General features: G+C 39.1%; 1 protein-coding gene across 3 annotated transcripts in view; it reads right to left on the bottom strand.

Annotated features, from left to right (window-relative positions):
- The window catches only part of PDE5A (phosphodiesterase 5A), a 152637-nt gene extending 136133 nt beyond the window's left edge, over positions 1–16504 (bottom strand). Inside the window, exon 1 of one of the 3 annotated variants that reach the window (XM_082727377.1) lies at positions 16045–16504. In XM_082727377.1, coding sequence (XP_082583503.1) covers positions 16045–16166 — 122 coding nt within the window. In that variant the 5' untranslated portion in view covers positions 16167–16504. Of the gene's footprint in view, positions 1–14572; positions 14755–15460; positions 15711–16044 lie in introns of those variants that run through there. The other 2 variants (XM_082727379.1, XM_082727378.1) reach the window with 2 other exon arrangements.
- Between the last annotated feature and the right edge of the window lie 9672 nt (positions 16505–26176).

Genomic DNA, 26176 nt, shown 5'->3' with positions numbered 1-26176 from the left:
ACTATTTCTTGAAAAAAAAAAAAAAAAGAATCTCTCACCAAAAAAAAAGAATCTCTCACCCTGTTATAAAAGTCAAACATGGAGAAGTTAATTGATTATGTAATAGTTTTGTTAAAAATTGTTTATTCTAGTGCTCACTTTGGCAGCACATATACTAAAAATTGTTTATTCTAAAATTTAGCATGAAATATTCATTATAATATAAATTTTATTAAATCTAGGACAAGGTTAATTTACTTTCATAATCTGTGGGTCTGTTTTCAAGATAAAGTTGCAATCAATCCTTTCTACTGATTTTTCCCCCATTTTAATTGGATTCATGCTTAAATATCATTTTTCTTACAGAATGAATTATTGTCCTAAGGTAAAGATCTGAGTGTGTCAGGCACTATGCTGCACACCAGAGAGTACTAAATTCCCCAGGCACACCATTTGACCATGCCTCCAAAACTGAAGTTTATGTTGTATTCGGGAGTTAATTTATATACATATTGGATTTTGCCAACATATGAAGTTAAGTGTAAATGGATTCAAATGAACAAAGATGGAAAAGATGACTGTGAACATGTCAGATATAAGGGTAAAAAAAAAAAAAAAAAAAGCACTCGATGGGATTCAAGAAACCTAGATGGTACTTCTGACTGGGCAAATCACTCCTGTGGATAGGATAGGTTTTCTATTTTCACTTCTCTTCCTTAATTTTTAGGATTTTGAAAAGTACTTATATGAATGATACTGGGAGAAAGGGGGGGGCACCATTTTATTTAAACCTGGTAAGGGAGGCATTAATGACCCTGTTTTCTAAATTATGACGCTAAAAATAAATGGCTGAACCAAAGACCTCTATTTGATAGCAAAATCAGGAGTCAAATCCAGGTCTCCTTTTCCAAGGCTTATGGCCTATAAGAATAGAAGTGTTCCCAGAACATCAATGCCTATCCCAAAGGAGGTACTCTGTAACTTCTGGCTGCATCCAGAAGAGTCAAACTCAAGTTCAAACATACAAGGCATAGAGAGAATAAGATCACTTAAAATAACACATTCTCTAACTTAATTTTTTGCACTCAGATCATAAAAAGATGGCCCATTAAGCCACTGAGGTAAAAAATGTCTCAAAGGACTCAGAAAATAAAGATTAAGGATTGTGTCCTGAAAAAAATCCCAGGTCTGTTTCTCTAAAATCCGGTCGTGTTTTATAAATCTAAAACAATGCACTGAAAAAAAAATGTATAATGAATGTGTTCAAGAGAACAGTGATTCTTAAGATTGCTAGATTCAGCAAAGAAAAATACAGAACACCCAGTTAAAACTGAATTTCAAATAAGCAATGAATAATTTTTAGTCTAAGTGGTATCTGAAATTCAAATTTAACTGGGTATCCTATATTTCCTCTGACCACATCACTCATTCTATATTCCTTTCCGCAACTGAAATTGTTGGCAGATAGACAACAAAGGAAAGGTAGGTTCTATACAGCATACTAATGAGCTCCAGGCTATCAAAGCACTAACACTAATTTTACCATCAAAAGAGCACAAAGGACTACCACACTGTGATTCTGTGTATAATACCTGAACCTTTGGAAAGCTTATAGATTAATGATTTGTGGTATAAAATTTCTCTTTAAACTAAGTTCTCTCATTTTACTCTCAAAACCACACCATGTATTTAATAGAAAAAAAATTATAATTGACTCATAAATGAGAGGCTGACTAATTGCTAAAAATCCTTGGGATTACAAAGCATCAAGGGGATAAGTTTTTGGGAATCCTAAATTCTAATCTAATCTAAGGATTTCCTACAAATGAATTGTATGGCCAGAAGCAAACAATTTTCCTCCTCTGAGTTTCAACTTCATCTTCTATAAAAACAGGGAAAATACCACCTCTACTGACATCTTGATGAAGTGTAAGGTGCTGTCTTCAACAGGGTATAAAATCAAGAATACCAAACAGGCCATCAGAAGCTATAAGACTACACAGAAGTGAGCCTGAACCATTTACAACTTTCTCTGGATTTCCAGTCTTTCAGTTGTAAACAAGGGCAGCTGTATTAACAGGCCATGAAGACACCCTCCACCCCCCAACAAAGGCTTCCTTTCTCAACAGGCCAGTGGGTGATCATTAGGTCAGTCAACTCAGTAACTTTTTTTTCCCCCCTCCACTTCCTCTTTTTTAAATGGGAGAAGGACCTCCTTACTCCTTCACTCACCCTGCAGGACTGATACAGGAATCAAATTAGAAAACACTTATAAAAATATTTCAAAATCTCCTCCATATATTTAAGATTTTGCTATTTCCTGTACCCTAAGCACTCATTCCAATGGAGATGCAAGATGGTAGGAAGTGGTGCCTATTCCTTTCTTCATAAAGTTCTAAGAATCAGAGAAACAACGAGGGGAAAAAAGGTGCTCCTGGTGTACAAACCCAGAGGCTGAGTGGGCTAACAGGTCTGGAAACAGGCTGGCTATGGGCAACCTGATGACTCAAAGCCCTTGGCCAAAGCAGATACTACAGAATGGCATTCTTAATAGAATCCCACGAAGTTCTCCCTCTTCCAAAACAATAAGAGTCCTATCATAACTCTATACAAGTTGCAGCCTAACTATCAGAGCAAAAAGAAGGAAAGAGACACAGTTCTGCAAGTTATTCTGACCCAATGTACAAGCACTTAGGGGCTCTGCTTTCGTGGATAAGCATGTGCTTGCTAACTGCTGGCAGCAATTAAAAGCAGGGCGGCCCTCTTTAAGTCTTTCAGTTGATTTCACTTTACAAGGCTGTTAAGGAAAGCTAACAGGCCCTAGACACTTGAAATAAAGCCCCGGTCAAGGGAAATGCTGTGAAAATCGGTGCCAAAACTTTACATTCAGTGACAAGATCCTGATGTTTAACATCCCGTCCAAATCATTCCTTCTCTCCATTCCAAATTCCACTCACTTATATCCTTCCTTATTTTATGATACAAAGAATTTCTTACCTCATAAATGAGTGATACTCATTTTAAATGACTAACTTAAATTTCGTTTTGTGTGTGTTTGTTTTTAACTTTTACAGCATGTCTTAAAATAAGTAGAAAACCCCTGGAGGTTAGCAAAATCAATGTTGGGAGTTATTCCTCTCAGGTAACACAATGTGAGTATCATCTGTGGTTTCAAACTTGTATATACCTTAGATGTTGCTCAGGCACAATGGGACCCTTTCCCACACAGAGCAAGTAAAGAGCCCAAAATATTGATACTAATTCGATGACAGGAAATAAAGCTAAACGGCAGTTATCAAAAACTTGCCATGACTTGTCACAAATGTGACCTGAATTTTACATTTCAAATCCTTTTAAATATTAGTAAGTTCAATCAGAAGTTTATTTTCTTAATATTCTACTTTAGGGAAGACTCTTGCAGTCCAAACTGCTCATGCAATGGCAATTTGAGTGTCATGAAGAGTAATGTTTAACACATTTTGATTTCACTGAGGTTCTTTATTAACACTACCAGCACTGCACCCTTTAAAATGGTGTTACAAAGTAGGTGGAGCGCCCTACAAAACCAAATGAGTTCATGCACTCAAAAGGCCAGGAAGCCGGGTTCTAGCAGCTGCTGCAGGAAAAGGCTGAGCTGGATATTTCTAGTTAGACATTTTGAATCTTTAGTAATACACTGAGGGATGACCAAGTTCGTTCATTTGTGAATGATAAAAAAGATTAAAAAAAAAACCTCGGGATAGTGGGAAAGCTTAGAAGGTAGATTGTCATTTTTTATAATGATTATAACAGAGTTTATTTCCTCAAAATTATAAATGTGGCAGAACCTTGTGTGCTTATATTTTTCTAAGTTGATGAAAAGTGTATCATTCTTAAAATGGCAACATCAACTAACTTAATGATTTAATTTAATGGTTCAAACCTAGCCATACCTTTTTTATGGATATTAAAATAAACTTAAGTTTGTTTATTGAGTACACTTCATCTTCTTTCTAAAAATATTACAAGTTGATTAGTAATCCTCACTGAAAATATGAAAGGTAACTGTAAGGCACATACACTGTTAACAATCAAAACTCTTCCTCCTTTTCCAATTTCTCATTTTTACTCAAGATTATTAAAAACCTATCACAGGAAAAAAAACTACAATTTATAGTTTGTGTTCTAGAAATTTTCCACTAATCTAGACATGTAACAGCTTCCTCAAAATGTCTTCTATCTAAAAATATGAAATAGGAAATGCACAACTTACTGACAGGACAGAGGGATATAAACTCTTGCATAGTATTTCAAATATGATTGGCAAAGGACACACACACACACACGCACGCACACAGGTGTCTGTGTCCATAAGGACTCTATGCAGCAATAACTTAACTTTCTACCAATGTTGAAGTGCTTACTCATCTTACAAAATGAATCTTAAAAAAGACAGAAATGCCTTAAAATATGTATTTAATATTCCAGATGTCCTGAAAGGGGAAAAATGATTAAAATATTTTGCCTAGGTTTTATATAACATTTCTCGGCATCTGGAAAACTGAGGAAGAAAGAAGAAAAATTTACAAAGCAAAGTAAAATTGTGATATAAACACCATAACTCTCCTAAGTTAAAAACACAATTAAATGAAACCTAATTGTAGAGCAATAAGTTTAATGTGTTTGGTATTTTTGCCTAAAATAATGTATCTAAGGATAAAAATTCTTTGAAAATATACTGTACTTAGGGTATTTGTGTTCTAATACTAAAAATATAATTGTGATGGCCTAGTACCTAAATATTCAGCCATTCTATTTTAAAATGTCATTTGAGAGTTCCCACTTTTTATACTCTAAAATTATATATGGAAACTAAACCCACTTGGGCAAAGTCTCCAGGCACATTATTTAGTAATGCGCATGCACATTAAATGGCCCTAAGAGAAACCTGAACCTTTTCCTGCGTTAGAATCCACATGACATTAAATCTATGAGACTTTGCTTTGCTTCCCTTACCGCTGACACTAAACTCCAGTAGAGCCTAATGGGTAAGCACCCTATGTGGGACAGACTTGGGCTTTAACCCCAGAGCTGCTTCTTTCTAACAGTAAAACCTTAGGTACATTATTAATTCTTTCCATAAATGAATGGAGATAATGACAAACCTTCCTCGGGTTCTTAAGAAAACTAAAGTAGGGGTGTCTCGTTGGCTCAGTCAGTCAAGCAGCTGACTCCTGATTTCTGCTCAGGTCATGATCTCAGGGATCCATTGAGGCCTGTGTTGGGCTCCATGCTCAGCCAGGAATCTGTTAGAGGATTCTCTTTCTCCCTCTGCCCTTCCCCTGGTTCACATATGCACACACACATACACACTCTCTCTCTCTAATAAATCTTTGTAAAAAAATTAAAGGAAATAATGCATATAAAGTGGTAGCACAGAGTCTGGGACACACAAACTCTATGTCTAATACAATATTTAATATATGATTGTTATTATTTTTAAGTTAATCAAATATTATTAAATGGAGTATCCTCAAAACCAATCTTTTGTAAAAATAAAAATAATTTATTCAGTGGCCTTGTACAGAATAACTAGATGTGAGCCACTGCTTCTTAAGCTCCTAATTTGGAAACACTAATGTCTCTACAGAAACACATACGAAAAACATAGTTGGTTTAATGACAGTATTTTTTCAAATTAGAACTGAAAAAACATTAAGACTCCCTAGACTAATAACTACACTTACATATGACATAATTTTCTGAATAATATATAAAAATGAAGAGCTGAACATTTTATTTTATTTTTTTATAATTTTTAAAATTTTTTAATAAACACATAATGTATTATTAGCCCCAGGGGTACAGGTCTGTGAATCAAGAGCTGAACATTTAGCTCAGAAAAATAAATGCAAGAACATAACTTGTTTTTCCATTATCACTTAAAAATTAATTTTTTGCAAAAATAAATTAGAGATTTAAAGATGATTTTTTCAAAATACCGAAGATAAAATAAGACTGACAACAAATGTGAGAAAATATATACCTAACTACCTGTAATGAAAACCACAGCAATATTTCGTAATAACCATAATTCTAAACTAGAGAATGGTTTTAATACTAGACAAAATAATACTTTAACACTCTGCTACAGATTTGGGGACTGAAGTTGGTCTGTTTTAGTTCCTATCCTAAGGGGCTCATGAGGAATTTCTCTAACTAGGCTGAAACCTGGGCTTCATGGAAGGCTATGCAGCAAGTCCTTGAGCAGGGTGTCTCAGATAAAACAGTAAAAAGTTGCAGGCCCTGAGTAATGTACAAAACACAGTATATCCCCATGTTTTTAAGTTTACTGTTAAACATCATCCTTTTTTCTTTCTTGCCAATGCTTTTTTTCTTCAGTTGTGTGAATTTATCACTTTAAAACCAGGATTAGGAAAAGTGTACTAATTTCCTGTCTAGAAAGGGATGGTTAAAAACTCATATGGAAATCTGCCAAAATTATCTATAGGAAAAGCACAATAATTGCTTTTATAGTTTCAGTTATACTGCTTGCATAATTTGACCTGGATCTACTACTCATATTTGGAAAGCAGTTAAAGAAGAAAACTACTTAATCTGAGAATCTGATAATCTGTTCTTGTGAGAATCAAGAATGCTCAGAGAGGCGGTGCCCCAAGTGGTTCAGTCAAACAGCTGCCTTTGGCTGAGGCTGAGGTCAAGATCCTAGGGTTCTGGGATCAACCCAGTGTTGGGCTCCCTGCTCAGTGGGGAGTCAGTTTCTCTTTCTCTCTCTCTCTCTCTGCAGCTCCCCCTGCTTCTGTGCTCTCTCTCTCACTCTCTCAAATTACATTAAAAAAAAAAAAAAAAAAAAGAAGGAAAGAGATTTTTAAACTCACTAATGAATTTCTCTGCCTTGATTCCTACCCTCTCCCACTTGAAAGCTCAGGGTTATTGATTTGGGCCAACTTGGGCTGTGGACAACACAGGGAGGTCTGGACTCTCATTCAAATTCCCTTTCCCGTACTTCACACAATCCATAAATGGTTCTATTCAAATCATTAATTAATTTTCACGTAAAAAAATAAGGTCTCTTAGAATCTATGAAATCACTATTCATTGGTCTAATTCCCACTTACCAGAATAAAAGAATGACTATTAAAATATATGATTATATTCAAAGTGCTAATGATTCTCAAGGTAAAACAGTAAACTACTGAAATTCACTCTAAAAAAGAGAAAGAAATATGCATTATCTCCTTTAAATTTCTTAAGAAGCCTATGAAATAAATGCTACTTACATTTTACAAAGAAGGCAGACAAAGCACCTAAGGTCATACTTTTTTTAAAGAGATAGTTCTACAGTTGAAGCTAAGATTTTTCCCACCTAGGGCCCTTACCCACCATCTACCACCAGTAGAAATCAATATTAAACAGTTCAGAACAATATTAAACAGTTCAAAATACTATGTTTTTAGTATTAGAACACAAGCAATATGTATGTAGTAATATGCTCTTGGAGGCACTTGCAAATGTAGAGCATAATGATGGGGGTGCTCTGGCGTTTAATGTCTGGGCCACAGAGATGTTAAACATCCTGCAGTGCGTCTAACAGCCTCTCACAACAACATAAAAATGTCACCACTGAATGCTAATAGCATCCCCGCAACTTTTCTTTGTGGGGAGCAGGGGAGGGGCAGAAGGAGAGAGAGAGAGAGAGGGAATCTTTTTTTTTTTAATTTTTAAAGATTTTATTTATTTATTTGACAGACAGAGATCACAAGTGGGCAGAGAAACAGGCAGAGAGAGCGAGGAAGCAGGCTCCCTGCTGAGCAGAGAGCCCGAAGCGGGGCTCTATCCCAGCCAGGACTCCAGGATCATGACCTGAGCCTAAGGCAGAGGCTTTAACCCAATGAGCCACCCAGGTGCCCGACAGAGAGAATCTTAAGTAGGCTCCACACCCAGGATCAAGCCAGATGCGGGGCTCAATCTCACAACCCTGAGATCCCAAACTGAGTCAAAATCAAGAGCTAGACACTTAACTAACTTGGTCACCCTGGCACCCCCAATAACATCCCTTTTGAAGAGCACTGGCTTAGATGAAAAAAAGATGACTATACTATAATAGGCTATTAAATGAACCTGGGAAGATTTGGAGCACGTCCAAGTGATAACCCTGAATAATCTCTACGCTGAGCTTATAGTGATTACTTCGCCTGGATCTGTCATGGAAAGGAAGTGAATGCTCTGCCTGAAGTTATTCAGTATTTCCAAGTTCACTTTAGTTATGAAAGCATCTGAGAAATTAACTGGGACCAAATATAAATAAAATACAGAATTGCATCTTATGGTTTTACATTCAAATTTGACCAAGAGTTGAATGAAACATGTTCTGTAATTTTCCGTGCATTCATAGTCACATGTGTGAAAAATATTCCTTAAAGGAAAACCTACTTATAGCTGAAAGGAAGCATAATAACTAACAAACACCGATGCTGTAAATATATAATCCGATTCGTTTTGTAGCTGAGATAAGGGAAGATTGCACTGGATTGGCATTTTTCAATCTAGGTATGTGAAGGCCTGAGAGTCCCAAACAAGTATGTCTTGAATATCTGTAATTTTTCTATGAAAAGGTCTTAATTTTGCATTTTCACACTGATGATAAAACAAAACAAAACAAAACAAAAAGGTGAAAGACATATACTTTAAAAGACTGGGATGACTACCTTAAATCAAGCACTGTCCTGCAATCCTACCAGGTTTATACTTGTGTTTACAATCACACTACAGCTCCGTGGTTCTAGCATAAAAGAGAAAATAAAAAAGAGACAAATTTAATATATGCAAATATGCTTTCAAATCAAGTACAAACCATAAGCTGGTATGCTGTCCTATGGGAATAAAAGCTTGGTGACTGAGCAGACCCAGTAGGAGAAGTGAATCATCAGGGCAACTGTAGCAAAGGTGAGCTGACCTCACCAGACCCTTTACTGGGCAGTCAGAGCCATCTTCACTCTGCAATGTTGATTTAATAAATGCTGTCAATTAGCATCTGGCTGGAGATGTACCACTTTTATTCACAGTTCACTTATAAATTTATTTTGGTGTTATAATTGGGAAAATGCTATAATTATGATTAAACTATACCTACTCTTAAGAGTTCCACATTTAACTAACATTAAATGAAAGGAAGTCCAACACTAGGTGTGGTAGATATCTGGAACTTCTGGGTGTGTCTGTATCACTTTCTTTTGGGAATTCCCTGTCCCCTAAAGGCATTTCATCTTACAGGTTACCTGCCACATCAAAGTACTTGGATAACCCTATTCTTCTGAACACAGTGATTGGTCCAGAGCAGGCACATGACCCAAGCAAGGCCAATGTAATTTTGAAAGGACTGACATATGGTCCAGAGCAGGCACATGACCCAAGCAAGGCCAATGTAATTTTGAAAGGACTGACATAAATAACAAGGTATTTATCTAACATGAGAATTTTAAGACCCACAGAAAGTTGCCCTGAAAATAGCTTCCAGCATATAATGAAAGCATGCAGAATAAAGCCAACACAACATAGGGCCCAAAAATGGATGGATGTATGAATGGATGGATGGATGGATGGAAAGAAGGAAGAAAAAAATGAAAAAATGAAAAAAAAAAAAAAAAGAATGAACGGGTGGATGGACTGACGGAAGGCCAGATTAAAAGATATAAAGACAAGCAGAATCTTGACAATATTTGATCAGCTGAATTTCACAATCAAACAATCTCCAGGTACTTACTTATATAAGTCAATTTGGTATGAATTGAAGTAGTTACGACCAAACACTTTCTAACTAATATATTAGAGATGAATAAGAATGTCTTTTTTTAACAAAGGAACATTATTTAAGTGTAAGAAACACTGGATTACATGATCCCTCTAATTCAAAAACCCTCTGTGTGTGTGTGTGTGTGCTTTAATTATTTCATCAGCTTAAAAGATTAGGATCTTTTCTTACAACTTTGGCATATGTATTCAACAAAGAGTAGAAATAATGATTGCTATTTTTTGTAGTTATCACTAGGGATATGATACTAGAGGGGGAATCTTTCTTCTCCCAAGTTTAGATTTAATAAAATTATTCAGAGAAGATAATTTGCAAAAGGTTGATTTTAAAATTGACAATCAAGGGGAAAGTCTTGAAGAATACCGAAGCTAAAGCAATGGCAGAAAACACTTGAAAAAGCATGTTGAGTACAAATTACAAACCAGAGAAATAATAAATAGATACCCTTAAGAGCTTCTTAGAAGTTTTTTAGAATACTTATCAAAATTAAAGATTTTACTTATCTGAGAGAAAGAGAGCATGCTCATGTGGTCCTGCACTAGCAGGGGGAGGGGCAGAGGGAGAAGCAGACTCCCCACAGAGCAGGAAGCCAGAGACAGGGCTCAAAACCAGGACCTGGACATCATGTTCTGAGCCAAAGGCAGACGCTTAACTGACTAAGCCACCCAGGTATCCTTAGCAAAATGATTCTTTTTTTTTTTTTTTTAAGATTTTATTTATTTGACAGAGAGAGATCACAAGTAGGCAGAGAGGCAGGCAGAGAGAGTGAGAGGGAAGCAGGGTCCCTGCTGAGCAGAGAGCCTGATGCAGGACTGAATCCCAGGACCCTGAGATCATGACCTGAGCCGAAGGCAGCGGCTTAGCCCACTGAGCCACCCAGGCACCCCGCTAGCAAAAGACTCAGTTTGCTTTACCTGCCTTAAACATTTGTTTAGCAATAAGTATAAATTCCTACCAGTTAAAGAAAATGAATAAAGCATTTATATCACACACACACACACAAATATATATATAATTCAAATTAAATGGGAATACCAAGTCAATAAATAAGATTACAGGGCTAAATATCAAATGAATGACTCATGTTGGAAATACTTTCTTCAATTTTTATTCCTAGGTATGTAGCTCACAGGGACTTTTTACTGAACACCTGATTCAACAGATATCTCCAAGACCACATCAATCAGCTGTAAACACTGGTCAAACTGAATCTACATCTGTCCAGCTAAACTAATTTCACAGGAAGTCCTGCAAAGTCAGTAGCTAGCCTGCATCCTAAATTCAGAAATTCAAGAAATTATCCTAAATTCATTTTTCAACCCTCCACGATCAATCAAATCATTGATGTATTCAATTGCCCTGCAGTCCTTACCAAAGGCTTTCATCATAGAAAGGGCCTGTGATGCTACAACCTGCTCAGAGAACAAAAAACAAATATAACTTAACATAACAGTTACAGATTTAATAAATTATTAGGTTGAAAAATGTTTGGGGGATAAACTAATAAACACCAAACAGTTCTGTGTAGCCTTTTCAATTACAGAAGAAATCTTTCCTGAGCATTATTAAAATGCATTAGGAAGTTCACCTAAAAGCCAATTTCAGATATTTTAAATATCTAAATATTTAGGTGGAATTACTTTAAAAGAAAATTTTATTGCACAACATATTCAAAATGCTAAAAACTGTACACCTTGAGATGTTGGAAACATGATCTTATGAAAATATTGGTGATTTCTACAGATCTGAAAAAAATTTACTGAATTGTACTGTATGCCTACTTAAGTTTTTGTTAGCTAAGCAAATAGATTTATTTGGAGATATCCATCTATGACTAATTGTCATTGCATTAATTCTACCACATTGTTAGGACTCATGACCTTGCACTGCAGATTTTAAAGTGGATCTGATTTTGAAACCTTGAGAACACTATTGATAGAAGGGCAATGAAAAATATCATTTTAGGGGTTCCTATAACTTCTTCTAGGAGGAAAGAACTTGATACACATGAGTACTTTCAGGGCACTAAAAAACAGCTTAAAGTTGGCCAAATGAACCCTGCTTATAAACCATACGAAAAGAAAGGGTCATTACTGCATCAGAATTACCACCATAAAAATATTATAAATAATATTAAAGTCAGACTGAATCAATAACCACAGGGTTTTATAATCTTCGACACTAGTGACAGCTTAATAAAATATGCTTAGCAAATCATTTGTCTGAAAATTAAAAATTATATTCCTATACAATTACAGAAACAGCATTTCTAAAAAGTGGATGGCAATATTTATTGTATATCCATCATCTGATTAGTATAAATATCTTGCAAATAAAAATGTTACAGTTTTTAGAGATAAGAAAAAATGATGAAAAAAAAAGAAAAAAGAAAGTAAAAAAGAGAAGAGAAAAGAAAAAAAAATCCCAAATACAGGACCCAGAATGTCAACTAATTCAGCACAGTTCTGCAGTGTCAAATAAAAAGTCTATCATAGAAAGCTACATGGAAGTGTAAAACTTCTGTTTCTGGACTTTGATCCAAGTGGTCATAAAAACTTGTCCTCACTTAGTAACTCCTATTTCCATTATACGCCAAATATTCTCAAGCTCTTGCCTAGTACAAAACAAAGCAATAAAAAGTCAATCACGTTACCCCTACTATACTAAATTCTAAAACATGCACAATGGCAGGAATGATTAGTTAACTAATGAAAGGTAACATTATTTTAATATGCTGTCAAAAACAACGACAGCTGTTAAAGTGGCATTAGCACCAAGAAGGCTTCATTTGCAAATGCATGAAGATTAGAGCCCTTAATTAACTAAGAATCTCAGGGGGGTAGAACTGGAAAGTTGTCTAGAATTGAGGGTGGGAGTTTCCATATGTTGTAGTTTACTAGTCTCAAATGAATTTTTATGCCAATAGATGAATTGTTTGAGTGACACTCAAATTCACATAAACAGGCTGTGATTACTAAAAAGCATCTATGCCCCAAGCTTGCAGCTTTTAACTAGGTGCTTAACTCTATTTGAAGACAGTTATAGGAAACAAAGTAATACAGCAGCAGAACTTCTTTCAAGGTCAATGAAAATTCACAGGTATTTAAATGAGAATTAGGAATGCCAGAAACCTTCATTCTGTTCAAAGACAACTACTGAGCACAGATCATTCAGTCCAGGGATAGGATAAAAAAGCATGCATGAACGTCCAAAGACAATAATGAAATCGAATAAAGTAGGAATAGTTCCATTAACATACCTGTTTACAAGCACAGATGGCCAATTTAAGTGACTCCAAATTTATTTAAAATTTTAAAACACGTTAACTGTTTCTACAGAACTGTCTTGTTTCATGGGGTCCTGGATCACATACAGTACTCATTTTACACTCACAAAGTATAACAAAGGGAAAAAGGCAAAGTAACAGCTTCCAGTTTAAAAAAAAAAAAAAAAAAAGGACCCTAGCTGTAGAGTTAGAATGTCTGCAATAAGTTTTACCACAACCATATGAATCACACTGGGTTTAGAAGTTTGGAATTTTTATAACCAACTACTGTCTAATCTCTCAAACTTAAATCTCCAGTTAATGCCACCAAATATAAGGCCAAACAGGAACCTCTGACTATATTGGTTATATTCTTTAAACTGACAACTTTCAGCACTTTATATCTCCTAATGAGGGCCTGTACTACTCTTAAATATTTTACACTTTCGTTTTCAACTTACACTCAACATAAACTCTTACAAATATATAAAAATGTACATGTACACCCATACATGTCATATTATCAACATCAACTATAATATAAAAACCATAGCCAAAAAAAGTCTTTATATAGAGTTTCAGATGATCTAAATTTTACAGTGAACAGTGTAACTTTGAGAAATGAGGATTTTAATCGAATGCTACTTGGCAGAAAAAGGAAGGTGAAAAGAAAATTAAATTTAACCCTTTCCATTTAACTTCCAGTAAAATGTTACTTTCAAAGTACCAGCAGGCTTTGAGTGAAGTGTTCTTATTATGTATGACTACTTAAAAACGATCACCAAACTATCCCAAGTTTCCGTCTCTAAAGGGAGAGGGGAAAAAAGAAGAGGACATTGATGCTGATTTAAAGACAAATCACTTTTTTCTTTCAACTACTAATAATCTGCCTACAAAGAACACCCTGACACACTGAAAAATATCAGCCCGGCTCTCCTGCCCCCTCCCCATTCAGTAAGGACAGAAAAGTGGAAGTGGGCAAGGGTGAAAGGAAACTAGGGACAGATGGCCTCGGGTAGCAGGTGACCTTTGAAAACTGGGGGCCCACAACAATCAATATTTCCAGATCTAGATGGCCTTAGTGCCTCACCCCAAACTCGCAGGAAAGTGTCCTTTGAAAAGAAATCATTTTCTTTTCAGGATTTATCCTCTGGTTGCTCCAGATTTGGGATTTTGAAGGAGGACTACCAAAGCGGGGTTAGAGGACTTTGAAAGGAGGGAGGAGTAATTAAACGGAAGAGATAAGACTTGCCCTAAGCTGTCGTCTCAGTCCAAAACCCCCAAAAGTGATGAAATCGACACAAACTCTTTATGAGAAACAACCTTAAGAAGAGCCCCTTCAGAGATCCCCAAGTAATTCACCGTAAAAGAATAAAGGAAGACAAAAATATCAGACAGTCCATTCTCAGTGAAGCATCCCCCCGCTGCTGTGCCCCGGGCGCCACCACCCAGCACCCAGCTCCGCGCCCCCAAGGGAAAGTGGGAAGTGGGGGTGGGGGCGATGCTGAAGGGACTACCTTGTTTTGTCTCCAAAGGGCAACATAGCAAACATGGGAAGTTCGAAGTGCAGACCATGCGGCCTCCGCAGACTCTGGACTCCAGGAGGCGTCGGGGGGCGACGACGTGCTCAGGTGAGGTGCTGACTCGAAGCCTGCTCCCTTACCGACCCCGCCACCGCGCCGCCGCCGGCTGCCGCCCGCTCGCCCCGCGCTGCGCCGCCCCCTGGCGGGGAGCGCCCGGCACAGCGGAGACCGAGCGCCGGCGGGTGGGAGCCCAGCGCCCTGCCCTGGCCGGCCGCTCCACCATCACCGCCTTGAGTGCGCTTTCCGGGCGGCCAAGGCAGCCAGCGTCAGCTGCCCGACGGCCCTTGCCTGGACAAGGCGGCAGCGGCGGCGGGTTCGGGACCGTTCCCCAAAGAGGCACTTGCAGGAGTCGGCCTGAGTCCGCGAGAGGAATCTTGCCCGGGCCGGCGGCTTCTCACCAACTCCGCAGGCTTCGGGGGATCCGCCCGCCTCGCACTCTCTGCTCCAGCTCCTCCTTCCTCGACTTCAGCCTCAATTCCTCCCCAACTCCACAGCGAGCGTTTCCCACGCGCGCCCCAACTGCCCCCCGGGCAGCCACTTCCCAAAGGACAGGCGCCCTCCTCCCCGCCGTCCGCAGCGGCCGCCCCGGCGCTTGGCTCCCGACCAGGAAGAGCCGGCCTCTGGGGTCGGCTGGGGCCGCGCGGGACCCGTCTGTCCCCGCTGTCCGCTCCAGCCGCGCCTCCCCAGCGACCTTTGTGTGCGCGCGGCGAACCCCTCCGCGGAGCCCTTTCAGCGGCGCCGCTTTGGGAGCAAGAAAAGAGTGAAAGGAAGGGCCCGGGCCAAGCAAGGGACTGGAGGGGGGCAAAAGGCGACAGCACTTACTCTGGGAAGATTCCGGCATGTTGCTGCCTTTGGGCTCCTCGTGGTCTCGCCCCTACCCCGGCTTCCCCGCCCCGCCAAGGGCCGGAGCGAGGGGGGACAGGGGAGGAGCGGATCCGCTAGGACCGAGCTGGAAATGGTGCTTCCGGAGCTGCAGGGAAGGGGCTCAAAAACTGTTTTGGTTTGGCTAAGGATATTTAGGGGGACCAGGAGGCTAGAGAAGGGCTGCGGGAAGGCCCGTGAGCGCGGACGTATGTAAATAATCATGCTCCCAGGGAATAACAGGGCAGCCGGGGTATGTGTATGGGGCTGGGGCGGGGGCGGGGGGGCGTCCGCATGTACATTTCTGTATTTGAACTTTGTGAGCAAGTTAGATCGAATCCCACACTTGGGCTTTTCGACTGTACTGGCCATGAAGTCGAGGTCTTTACACCCTAACAGCACCAAAGACCTACTTAAAAAGCAAAGGGCCTGGGAACAGAGGTTGTTTAATGGTAAAGGAAGAGGAATATTCAGTAAGGGAGAGAGATGCGCCCCCAGGTCACTCTCAGCGCCCCGGGTGGGTCTTCCAGGGGTCCTCTTCTTACCTGGTGGCTTTCCTAACAAAGTAAGAGAAGGTAAAGTCCCAGTGATCATCCAGCCACGCTTCCACGCAATCCTGGTCCCGCTGCAGCTGCGACCCCCCGGAGCCGGGGCTGGCCCGCTCCATGATCCGCGCCCAGCGTCTCTGCAGCTGGTTTGTGCTGTTTTCCACCCCAGCTGGGGTCCCTCCCTCGGAGTAGCAGGACTCTGCCCCGAGACCCTCCCCCTCCTCCTTGCTCCAGTCCGGCTGGCTTTCAGCGAAGCCGCTCCCGCACTTCGCCGGCCTCTCGCCGCGCCCCGCCTCTCCTGGCCCTCAACCGCTCCCAGGTGTGGCGGGTGGGGCAGGCGCAGCAGCCGCGCGTCCTCCCTGGGGTCCAACGGAGACTGGTCTTGCAGTCTGTCGGGTCCCCAGATTCTAAGGCGGCGGCGGAGGCAACTGGCTAGCTCTCCGGAAGCTAAGTGGCCACGGCTGGAAGGAGGCCACGCCGCCGCTGGGGTGCGCTGTGTGCTGAGCGGGTTCCAGGGGAGCGCGCAGAGGTGACTGTGGGTGTGTTCGCAGAGTGCCCCACAGTAAGAAAGGGAGAGTCGCGATGTGCGCGCCCGTCCCAAGGGCTGAAAGCTGGAGTTAGAGGAACTTTTCACCAAAAGTAAGACGTGCTGGTATTCTGGCAACTTTCCCTCAGGCCTGAGTGAATAATGACCATCGCGCCTCGCTTTCCTCCAAGCCAGGGTTTGGGTCTGGAAGGTGCAGGGATAGACCTTCTCTGAGCCTAGCCAGCGCGGGGCACCGTGCGGGGAGAGTGTGTGACGCAGAATTGCAGGCCCTGGTGGGTAACTTCCAACAAAGACATTCCCGTACTTAATATGTTAGTAATAACGACAGTAATAATTATAAACTACGTGTCTTTACATCAAACATACCCTTTTCATGACTGGAACAAGTCTTTCCGGGAAAAGAAAATGGAAAACTCAAATAATCGTGATGGCTTGTGTATGAAGTCAGAAAACGGGCACCTCTGTACAATTAAGTTAACTTGAGGGCACAGGTGCTACCCGGGTACAGTGCGGAGCGGGCTGGTTAGCCCAAGTTTAATTATACTTATAATTAAATGGAATTAATACACACACCCCACAAAAAAACTATCCTTTTCAAAGGGCTCAGCCTTTCTACTCTGTTTTGTCCTATCCCAATGTTTTACAAAAAGGAATTGGTGTCTTCCTTTTGCTTTGTTCTCATCTCCATCTCCTTGTCCCTCAATTTGCAGTTTTAATATGATAATTTGCAATGACCTAATTTGGGGACAAAATTAGATCTAGAGTTGTATGTTTCACAACGTGTGAATGACACCATTAGCGGTGATATACCCATAGTGATTTAGCTGACATACTTTTAACAAAGTCCTTTCAAAATATTCTTGGCAAGAATGTAAGACATTACTCATAGAATGAGTATTACTACACAGAAATACATAATTAAATTGATAGTATAAGAACTTTAAAAAATGTCTTCCAATCTCCCAACGCAATTGTTTATCCTTCCTGCATTAAATAACTGTCCTTCTATAATTGAAGTTTTTCTGAAACTTTACTGATGTATGCAAGTAAACAGAAACCAACAAAAACCAACAAAAAGTAAGCAAAGCAGTAAGAATGTGAAATAGCGTGTGATAAATTATATCAGATTTTAATGTGCAAGTTGTCTCTAATTTGATACTGTGATCCTGATGTGTGACTACAGTGCTCGTGAACTAGAGACTTTGTCCTCGGTGCTCAGTTTTTCCCTGTGGAAATCCATGTATTTCTCCTAACAGAGGGTCAATTACAATTTAAAACTATACTTTCCTACAAAAATGGAGTGAATTTTTGGCTTGAATCGTTTGCTTCAGTTGGCTGCTGTTAAATAAACAAGCACTACCTGTCCATTTTTCTCTTAAACTGAAAGGGTTAAATTATCAGAAACCAGAAAGATTTTTGAAAAGTTAGTGCAAGAAAAACAATCCGAGGATTCTGCCATAAATGAGTCTGAATTCTGTGTGGTGTACATGGTAGTTTGGGGGTTCCTGTGAAGGCCTGTTATTTGAAGTGAGCATATCACAAGAGATTGGGGGATGAGCTATTTCAAACTGTTCTAGTCTCCAGAAATCTCAGATAAAATTTGTAACAAACCTCTGTAACTTTAAAGTTCTTAAAGGTGACATCACCCTGACTTCTTGTTACCCAGCTCCATTTTATTTTTTATCTCTATTTGCTAGATTGCTTAATATTTTAACTTACTGGTATAGCTTGCACTAAGCACTTCCAATCTTGTTTTAGAATGAGTTGAAGATTGAGTAAATAATAAACATTACCAGGAAATAACTTTAAAAAAGCTGTTAATGGTGTTTACCCAAACAAATGTGCAATAGAGGCCTAACAGAAAGGCCTCCAATTCCCCTTGTACTAGAATAACACCCAAACTCTCTAAAGTAGCTTACAAAGTTCTGCATGATTTTACTTTTACCTACGTCTACTGTTGAGGTTCTGCCCATACAGCTAGAAAAAAATAAATCTGTGATGATGAAATTCCTTTCCCCAAAAAGTAATGTGAATTATTAAAGTCATGAAACTTCCCTGCCTTGTTTTTTTTAATATTCAAATACCATATATATTTTTATTCAAATACCAATATATTCTGTCCCCTTTGCAACCTTACAGTATATTCAAGGCTTCAGAAAATTGATATATTTGCATTTATAATGAGATCCAATTTTCACACTATTGAAGAAAGAAGACTAGAAGATACATTGTGGTGTTGAATGGAATTAGAGGTTAAAGACTAAGTGTGTGTGTGTGTATGTGTGTTATATCATGTGGAAAAATCCCACATGATGAGGAAATTCAGGCAGTTTCTAAGAGCTGTGGGATACTCCAGCTCAGAGCCTACAAAGGAGTTCTAGTCAGTAAGAAAATGAATCCCTCAGTCTTACAAATATAAGGAACTAAATTCTGCAAACAACCTGTGTGAGCACAGAAGTGGATATTTCCCCATTTGGCCCCCAGATGTGACCACAATTCCAGCCAACATATAGATTTGCAGCCTTATAAGATGCTAAGGCATTTTAATAATTGACATCCTAATAATAATCTGAGTCCTATAATCCATGAACATAGTATATTTATCCACTTATTCCAGTCTTTTAAGATTTTCCCCAGGATTTTTAGTATATTTGTCTTACACGTATTTTGTTGAATATATTTCTGTATCTACTTCAGCTCTATCACTGAGAAGTACTAGAAGCAATGACATTTCGGTAGCAGTGACTACACTTATTACCCAGATTTTGGTTTCTAAATACCATTCTTCACTTTAAAAGAAATCAGAACTCTTTGGAGAAAAAAAAATCCAGATCTAGGACACAAAAAGCACAAGATATGCCTGGAAAATCTTATTTAGCTAGAAAATTAGAAAGGTTTAAGATGATGGCAATAAATCAGAAGGGCAGAGGATGTATCTTCAGAGAGCTTTCAATGGATAAATCTAGAGCAATTGGAATATCAAAATATACGGTAATAGTAACAAATTTTAACAACTGACTAAAACAAGAAACTGTAATTTCACTCTGATATAAATAAATCACTAGATAAGTAAGTAAATAGGAAAGAAGAGAATGTCCCTTACAGTAGAATGCTACCTGATAAATACAAAAGGAGTTCTGTAGTAAGAGAATCATTGATGGTTGCTAAAACTAATCAGGGAGAGTTTGATGATGAATGGGTTTTTACATAGTCTTAAAGTATCTCCTTGTAAGTTTTTTATTAGTTTTCATGGGGAAATAGTATCTTTACAATGGAGAGAACTTATGGATACCTTTCTAAGCAAGTGATCTTTAATATTACTTATACTGAGACAAACCAAGCATCCATACCTTTTAATAGGATATTCTGAGAAGGACACAATATCACTTTTATGTTATTCCTGAATCTAAATCTAAACATGAGGATCAGATTGAGAGATTTCCAAACAAACACACCTAGTTTGAGATTGAGAACCTAGTTATTTACTACTTTGTAATAATATTACCACAATATTAGTGGCTTGAAGCAATGCACATTTTTTATCTCCCAGTTTTAGTGAATAAGGAGTCTAGGCTCTGCTAAACTGTGTTTTCTGGGGCACCTGGGTGGCTCAGTGTGTTAAGCCTCTGCCTTTGGCTCAAGCCATGATCTCAGGATCCTGGGGTCGATCCTAGCATCTGGCTCTCTGCTCAGCAGGGAGCCCACTTCCCTCTCTCTCTCTGCCTGTGTCTCTGCCTACACGTGACCTCCCCTTCTCCCCCCATCAAATAAATAAAATCTTTTAAAAATAATAAACTGTGTTTCTGCTCAGGGGAGGTCTCACAAGGCAATCAGAAGTCAGCCAGAAATGCAATCTCATCTAAGGGTCGGTGGGAGAAAGATCTGCTTCCAAGTGCACTCAGTCTGTTGGCAGAATCCAGTTCTTTGTGGTTGTAGAACTGAGGGATTACTTTTCTTGCTGAGTTCTGGCTGGAGACCTAACAGGCTGTTGGCTGGGAGCTGCCCTTTACCTCAAGAAGCACCTTTGTTTCTCTGCCTTCATTATCCTAACATGACTGCCTGCTTTCTCAGAACCAGCAAGGGAGAGAGACCCCAGTGAGATGGGACTATAATCTTATGTACATAACCACACATTCACATATGACATACATCCCATCACCTTTGCCATATTCTGTTTGTTGGGAGCAAGTCAAGGTTCTGCCTTCACATGAGGGGAGGGAAATCACAACAGGGTGTGAACCAGAGGAATCCATGGAGGCCATCTCAGGAATCCTTCTAGGATAACACTGTGTCATAAAGCATAGTGAGTGCGATGTAGCATGTGTCCAATAGATATTTGTGGGGCCAATTTGAAATAAAAAACTTTTCTTACTTTGGCAGTATCTTTGTATAGTGTATGTAAATACATTAGTAATTGATCTTTGAGGAAGGGTTCTATCTTTTCATGGTCTTGGAAGTCTTATCACACTTAACAAAATCACCTTTTACTCTCAGCAGCCCTGGGCTCATGTGAAAGTTTTCTGAGGACAGTGTTGGAGTACACGCTTCAAGCTGTTGCACGGCTGGGATCAGCCCAGTATCTTAAATGTGTGAATTTAAATTAGATCATAACTTTTCATTTCAAAGACCGAGCCAGCTTATGAATAATGAAACTGTGTAACGGTGCAATTATTCCGATCAGTACATAGCATTTTCTTTCCCAAATCAAACATAGGGTTTTCTACTTAAGTCTCTTGTGGCAGCCTGGAATTCAGTTTGACATACAAAGGCTGATCCATGTGGGAAGACATTACATAGAAGATGGTGAGCAGCTGTTTTTTGTATCAGCAAAGGTCACACATAGAGGAAATGGACTTCCATGAAAACAGGAGGGATTTTGGACAGATACTAGACACACTTTCCTGACAGAGGGATGCAATACAGATGGATTTATGATGAAAAACAACTGTGGAATTTTTCCCTAGAGACTTTTACAAATGGGGTGGACAACCATCTGTTGATAATGCTTTGAAGTCCTGTATCAGAGACACATTGACCTCGAGGGCTCTTCAGGTTCCTCACTGCCCTTTCACCTGCATATGGACAGTGTGTTAAACAGAGCGATTATGTGGTGGTTTTCGTTGATAAATAATATTAACCTCTCATAGAAACATAACATATATCATAAATATTCAGACCCGGAACATATCTATCCTCTTCTAATCCACTTTCCTATTAAAAGAGAGATTCCATTCTCTGGAGAAAATATCCTGCACTAGTCAGAATGACTAAAAATAAAATAATTAGTTTAGAAAGAAATAGCAAGGACTGAAACACTTTTAAGTCAACTACATCCCAGGTGTGACACACTTAACTAAAAACCAGTTTAAAAGTAGGTCGTTTAAAATAGACTCTTTAAATGTTGGAGGAACAAAAATGTGTATTTTTAAAAGAAAATCTAGAGAAACAGAGATTTATTGATCTTGAATTTCTAGTCTAGAGAACCACTTGTCTTTTTTAAAAAAATATAAATTACAGGTAAAAAATTTTCAGTTGATGTGGACAGTCTCATTTTAGAAATCTCATATCTTTTTGTAGACACCATGGTGGAGCCTGCCTTTTCCCAAGTTTCTAAGGACAAGTGTGGTTTAATTATTGAGCAAGAGAAAAAGAAGGAACCTCATGAACAGTGATAATTTTCATCTTTGGGGTAAATTTCTTTGAGCTGATTCTCTTTTTTTTAAACCTATGTTTTATAATTTAATGAAAATCAATTTAGCAAAACTCAAGTAGCCTTCAAAATTAGCAAAACTTTTCACTCAAATTTGATCCATGCCTTGAAAAAGTTGCATTTTTTAAATAAACAAAGTCTGTATAGAAATCTAGATTAAAATAGAAGTCCATTCTTCACAGATACAGTCACTGTGGTTCCATTTTCCCATTTTTTTCTTATAGGGAAATTAACAATATATTGAAAGGGAATAACTTGCAGCCATTCAAATCTAGAAGTTCCATGCTAAAATTTTCTAGCGATGCTCACAAAAAATGTTGTCTTTACATAATTGCAGTCCTGAGAGACTCAATCAATAAATCAATAGAAAGAAGGAACTACATGCATAGAACAGACCCCAATGCCTTCAAGTTCATTTGTTTTCATTCTTCTCTGCCAATGAAATTACTGAGTGCATCAATTAGAAGCTTCCCATAAGCTATTCCAGCATGAGAGTCCTGCATAATCTCTTATTTTAGGGCTAGGAATCTGAAAAATGTTTCAATAATGTTTTAAAACTCTAGAATTTATCAATGCCAGTGATTTTCTCTTTGCAGTAGCTACCTTGGAAGGCTATATATTTTTATAAACTGTGTTGCCATTGCTGAAAAAATTTTGGTAAATTCCTCTTCGGAATGTTTTCAGAGTCTGAATTAGTTTTCTTGTGTCTCTTCACTAGTGACAATATTTTGGTTTCTTTATTTTATGATGAGAGGGAATTTGTTTCTTTGTATATTTTAAACACCCAAAAGTCACTCCTCCTATAGTCTGATGGGAAATACATTTTTTTTTTGTAAAATAAGAAATGATTATAAAGTAATGGGACTAATTTTTGTTCTCTAGATTGGAAGTTTGTATCATCTGCGATATATTTGCAGCTGCAGACCATAGGGAATTTATGTAACAACTTCATGCCTCAGTTTCTTTATCTACAACACAAGTTAAGAGCAGCCCACATACAGTTGTTGTGACTATTAAGTGATATAATAAATATACAACACTAATAATTAGAGTCCCCAGTGCATAGAGCTCAATAATTCTTTTTTTTTTTTTTTTTAAGATTCATTTATTTGTTTTAGAGACAGAAAGAGAGAGCCAGGGGGAGGGGCAGACAGAGATGGAGAAAGAAAATCTCAAGCAGACTCCTCACTGAGTGGGGAACCTTATGCAGGGCTTGATCCCATGACCCTGAGGTCATGACTCGAGCTGAAATCAAGAATCAGACACTTAACCGACTGAGCTACCCAGGCATACTAATCTCTTCTTACTAATTTCTACACCAGGCACTCTGAACTCTTACTAATAATTCTTATTGAGAGAATAACTATATAATGAGGATTCTAGCTTCATTTCCCCATCAAACTCCATCCTCCAAGTCCAGCATGTTACTTGAAACTTACTGCAAATCTATCCTCTGAAATCAGTTTCCCCTCTTTGGTGTTACTAATTCATTTTGTAATTCTCTCTTTTCAGCCAGTCATGGAGTCCTGATGTGAATGCTTTACTAGTCTTTGCTGAGGATGGTATTAACTATGTGATTTCCAAAATAAACAAAAAAAGTAAAGAAGATGTAGGATATAATTTTTAAGCCCTTCCCTGAGACTCTACCATTTCCTGCTCTCTACCCACAATTTTTTTTTTTAAAGCAAACTTCATGATGGACGAGGGCAGGCATAAGTCTAATGTTGCTAGACTCTTGAGGTATAAATGTACTGAACCCCAAGCCTCAACATACTAGCACATATGGACTGGCATGTTGCCGGTTTCCCTAGGGTAAGACTCACTTTCAATGAGGGGATTCCAACCAGAGGTGAGACCATTTTTCCTGTAGGCTTTGAAAAATTGATGTACCAGGAATGGAGGGTGTATTCTGGAAATGAAATTCTAGTCCAAGTGAAAACTCCGTGTGAACACTGATTAAAACTGCAATTGTAAAAGGTACCATGGTGGGAGGTACAAATGAAAGTAATGGGGAGCTTACACCATTCTCTGTGTCCTCAGGGTCATTCCTATGTTCTCAAGAACATACTCCTACATAACTCTGGCACAGTGCTCGAAAGCCCTCAAGTAAGCAGTGAGCATTAGGAAAGTCATTGGACATACTGAATATCTTCTCCTTGTCCCCCCAGGTCCTACTGTGTTCCCAGGAAGCTGATCTATAAACATTACATCAGCAAGGTCTTTTGCCCTCTGACTAGTGGTTGCCTTGTTTAACAGGGAACATCAGTAAGAAATGATGAGGTAGGAGGCGAATGAGCTCAGAATTTTTATCAGCCCAATATGATGGACTAAACATGGTGGCAAATTTTTTGCTACTTCTCCCACTGAAAGGTAAAATCTGATTCTCCTCTCCCCTTTCATTGGGACTGGCCTAATGATTTGCTTAAACAACTGAGTGCAGGGCAGTGACATTTTGGGACTTCTGAGGCTAGGTCATTATAAGAAATCTTGCAGCTCCCATCTGTTCAGATCTCTTGGAACATTCATTCTTGGAGATCTAATATATAGTGTAAGGAATACGACAACCCAGGCGCACCTGGGTGGTTCAGTAGGTTAAGCATCTGCCATCTGCTCAGGTCATGATCCCAGGGTCCTGGAATTGAGCCCCACATAAGGCTCCTTCATCATAAGGGAGTCTGATTCTTCCCCATCCCCTGCTCACACTCTCTGTCTCACTCACTCTCTCTTTCAAATAAATAAATAAAATATTGAAAAAAAAATATGACGAGATTGCCCTGCTGGAGTGGGCTGTAGGGAGAGACCCCGTGGAGAGAGAGAACAATGCCAGCCATTGCCCAGCTGTTCCAACTTTTCCAGGCAGATATGTGAATGAAGACACCAACTTGGAGGACATTTTAACCCCAACGGATTCAGTGTGTGAAGAATCAGGAAACCCAGCCAATAGCAGAACTAAGACCCCAAGCGTCTGACCCCTACTGATCTGTTGCAGACATTTCCAGCTGTTCAAGCCACCCCGGCTGAGGCTGAGGCTCCAGGCATTGTATCTCTGCTATGACCTGCCAGGATTTCTGCCCTACAAAATGGTGAGCATAATATATAATTAGAGTTTTACACTCTTAAGTTTGGGGGTGTGCGTTGTTATGGAGCAGTAAATAAGCAGACACCAGGTAACCTCCCAGCTGTGTCATCACTGGTTGGCCATGTTCCTCTGCCAGAGTGTCTTCAAGGCAGCCTTCTCCATATAGCTACTCATGTTTTCTAGCCTATCAGAGATAATGGCTCCCTGCTATCCCTAGCTCTACTTGCTTTTGTTTGTGACTTTCTTAAATCTTGCTCATCTTTTAAAACTAGCCCCTTAATTAAACTACCCTGAATTACCAGTTTAAGGACATTGTCTGTTTCTTGTTGGAATCTCAGCTCATGTGTCAAACCTGTTACACATGTCTTAGGAGCAGGGGAGAAAGCTATAGACTATGGAAAGAGGCTTCAGATAGCCACACAAAAATTTGCCTAGCGAAACAGTACGTTTATAAACTTATATGAAGTAATTAGCATGCTACTCTTAATGAAATACTTTAGAAAAGACTAAACTTTGAAGGCCATCCTTAAGGTTTTCTGGATTCAGTAAGTCTTACCCTTTTGCTTTGTTTGCGAGGGAAGCCATTATTCTCTAACACACTGCATTATTTTCTTTAACAAACATTTATATATTACACTTTCTATATTCCAGGCACTCTTCTTCTGCTTCTTTTTTTTTTTTTTAAGATTTTATTTATTTGAGAGAGAGAGTGTACGTGCAGGAGCAGGGGGGAGGGGAAACAGACTCCCTGCTGAGCAGGGAGCCCTTCTTGGGGCTCCATCCCAGCTCCCTG

Source organism: Mustela nivalis, assembly GCF_964662115.1.
Source record: "Mustela nivalis genome assembly, chromosome: 4".
Taxonomy (NCBI): domain Eukaryota; kingdom Metazoa; phylum Chordata; class Mammalia; order Carnivora; family Mustelidae; genus Mustela; species Mustela nivalis.
The sequence above is the reverse complement of the archived record's forward strand: the minus strand, read 5'-3'. Positions and strand labels throughout refer to the sequence as shown.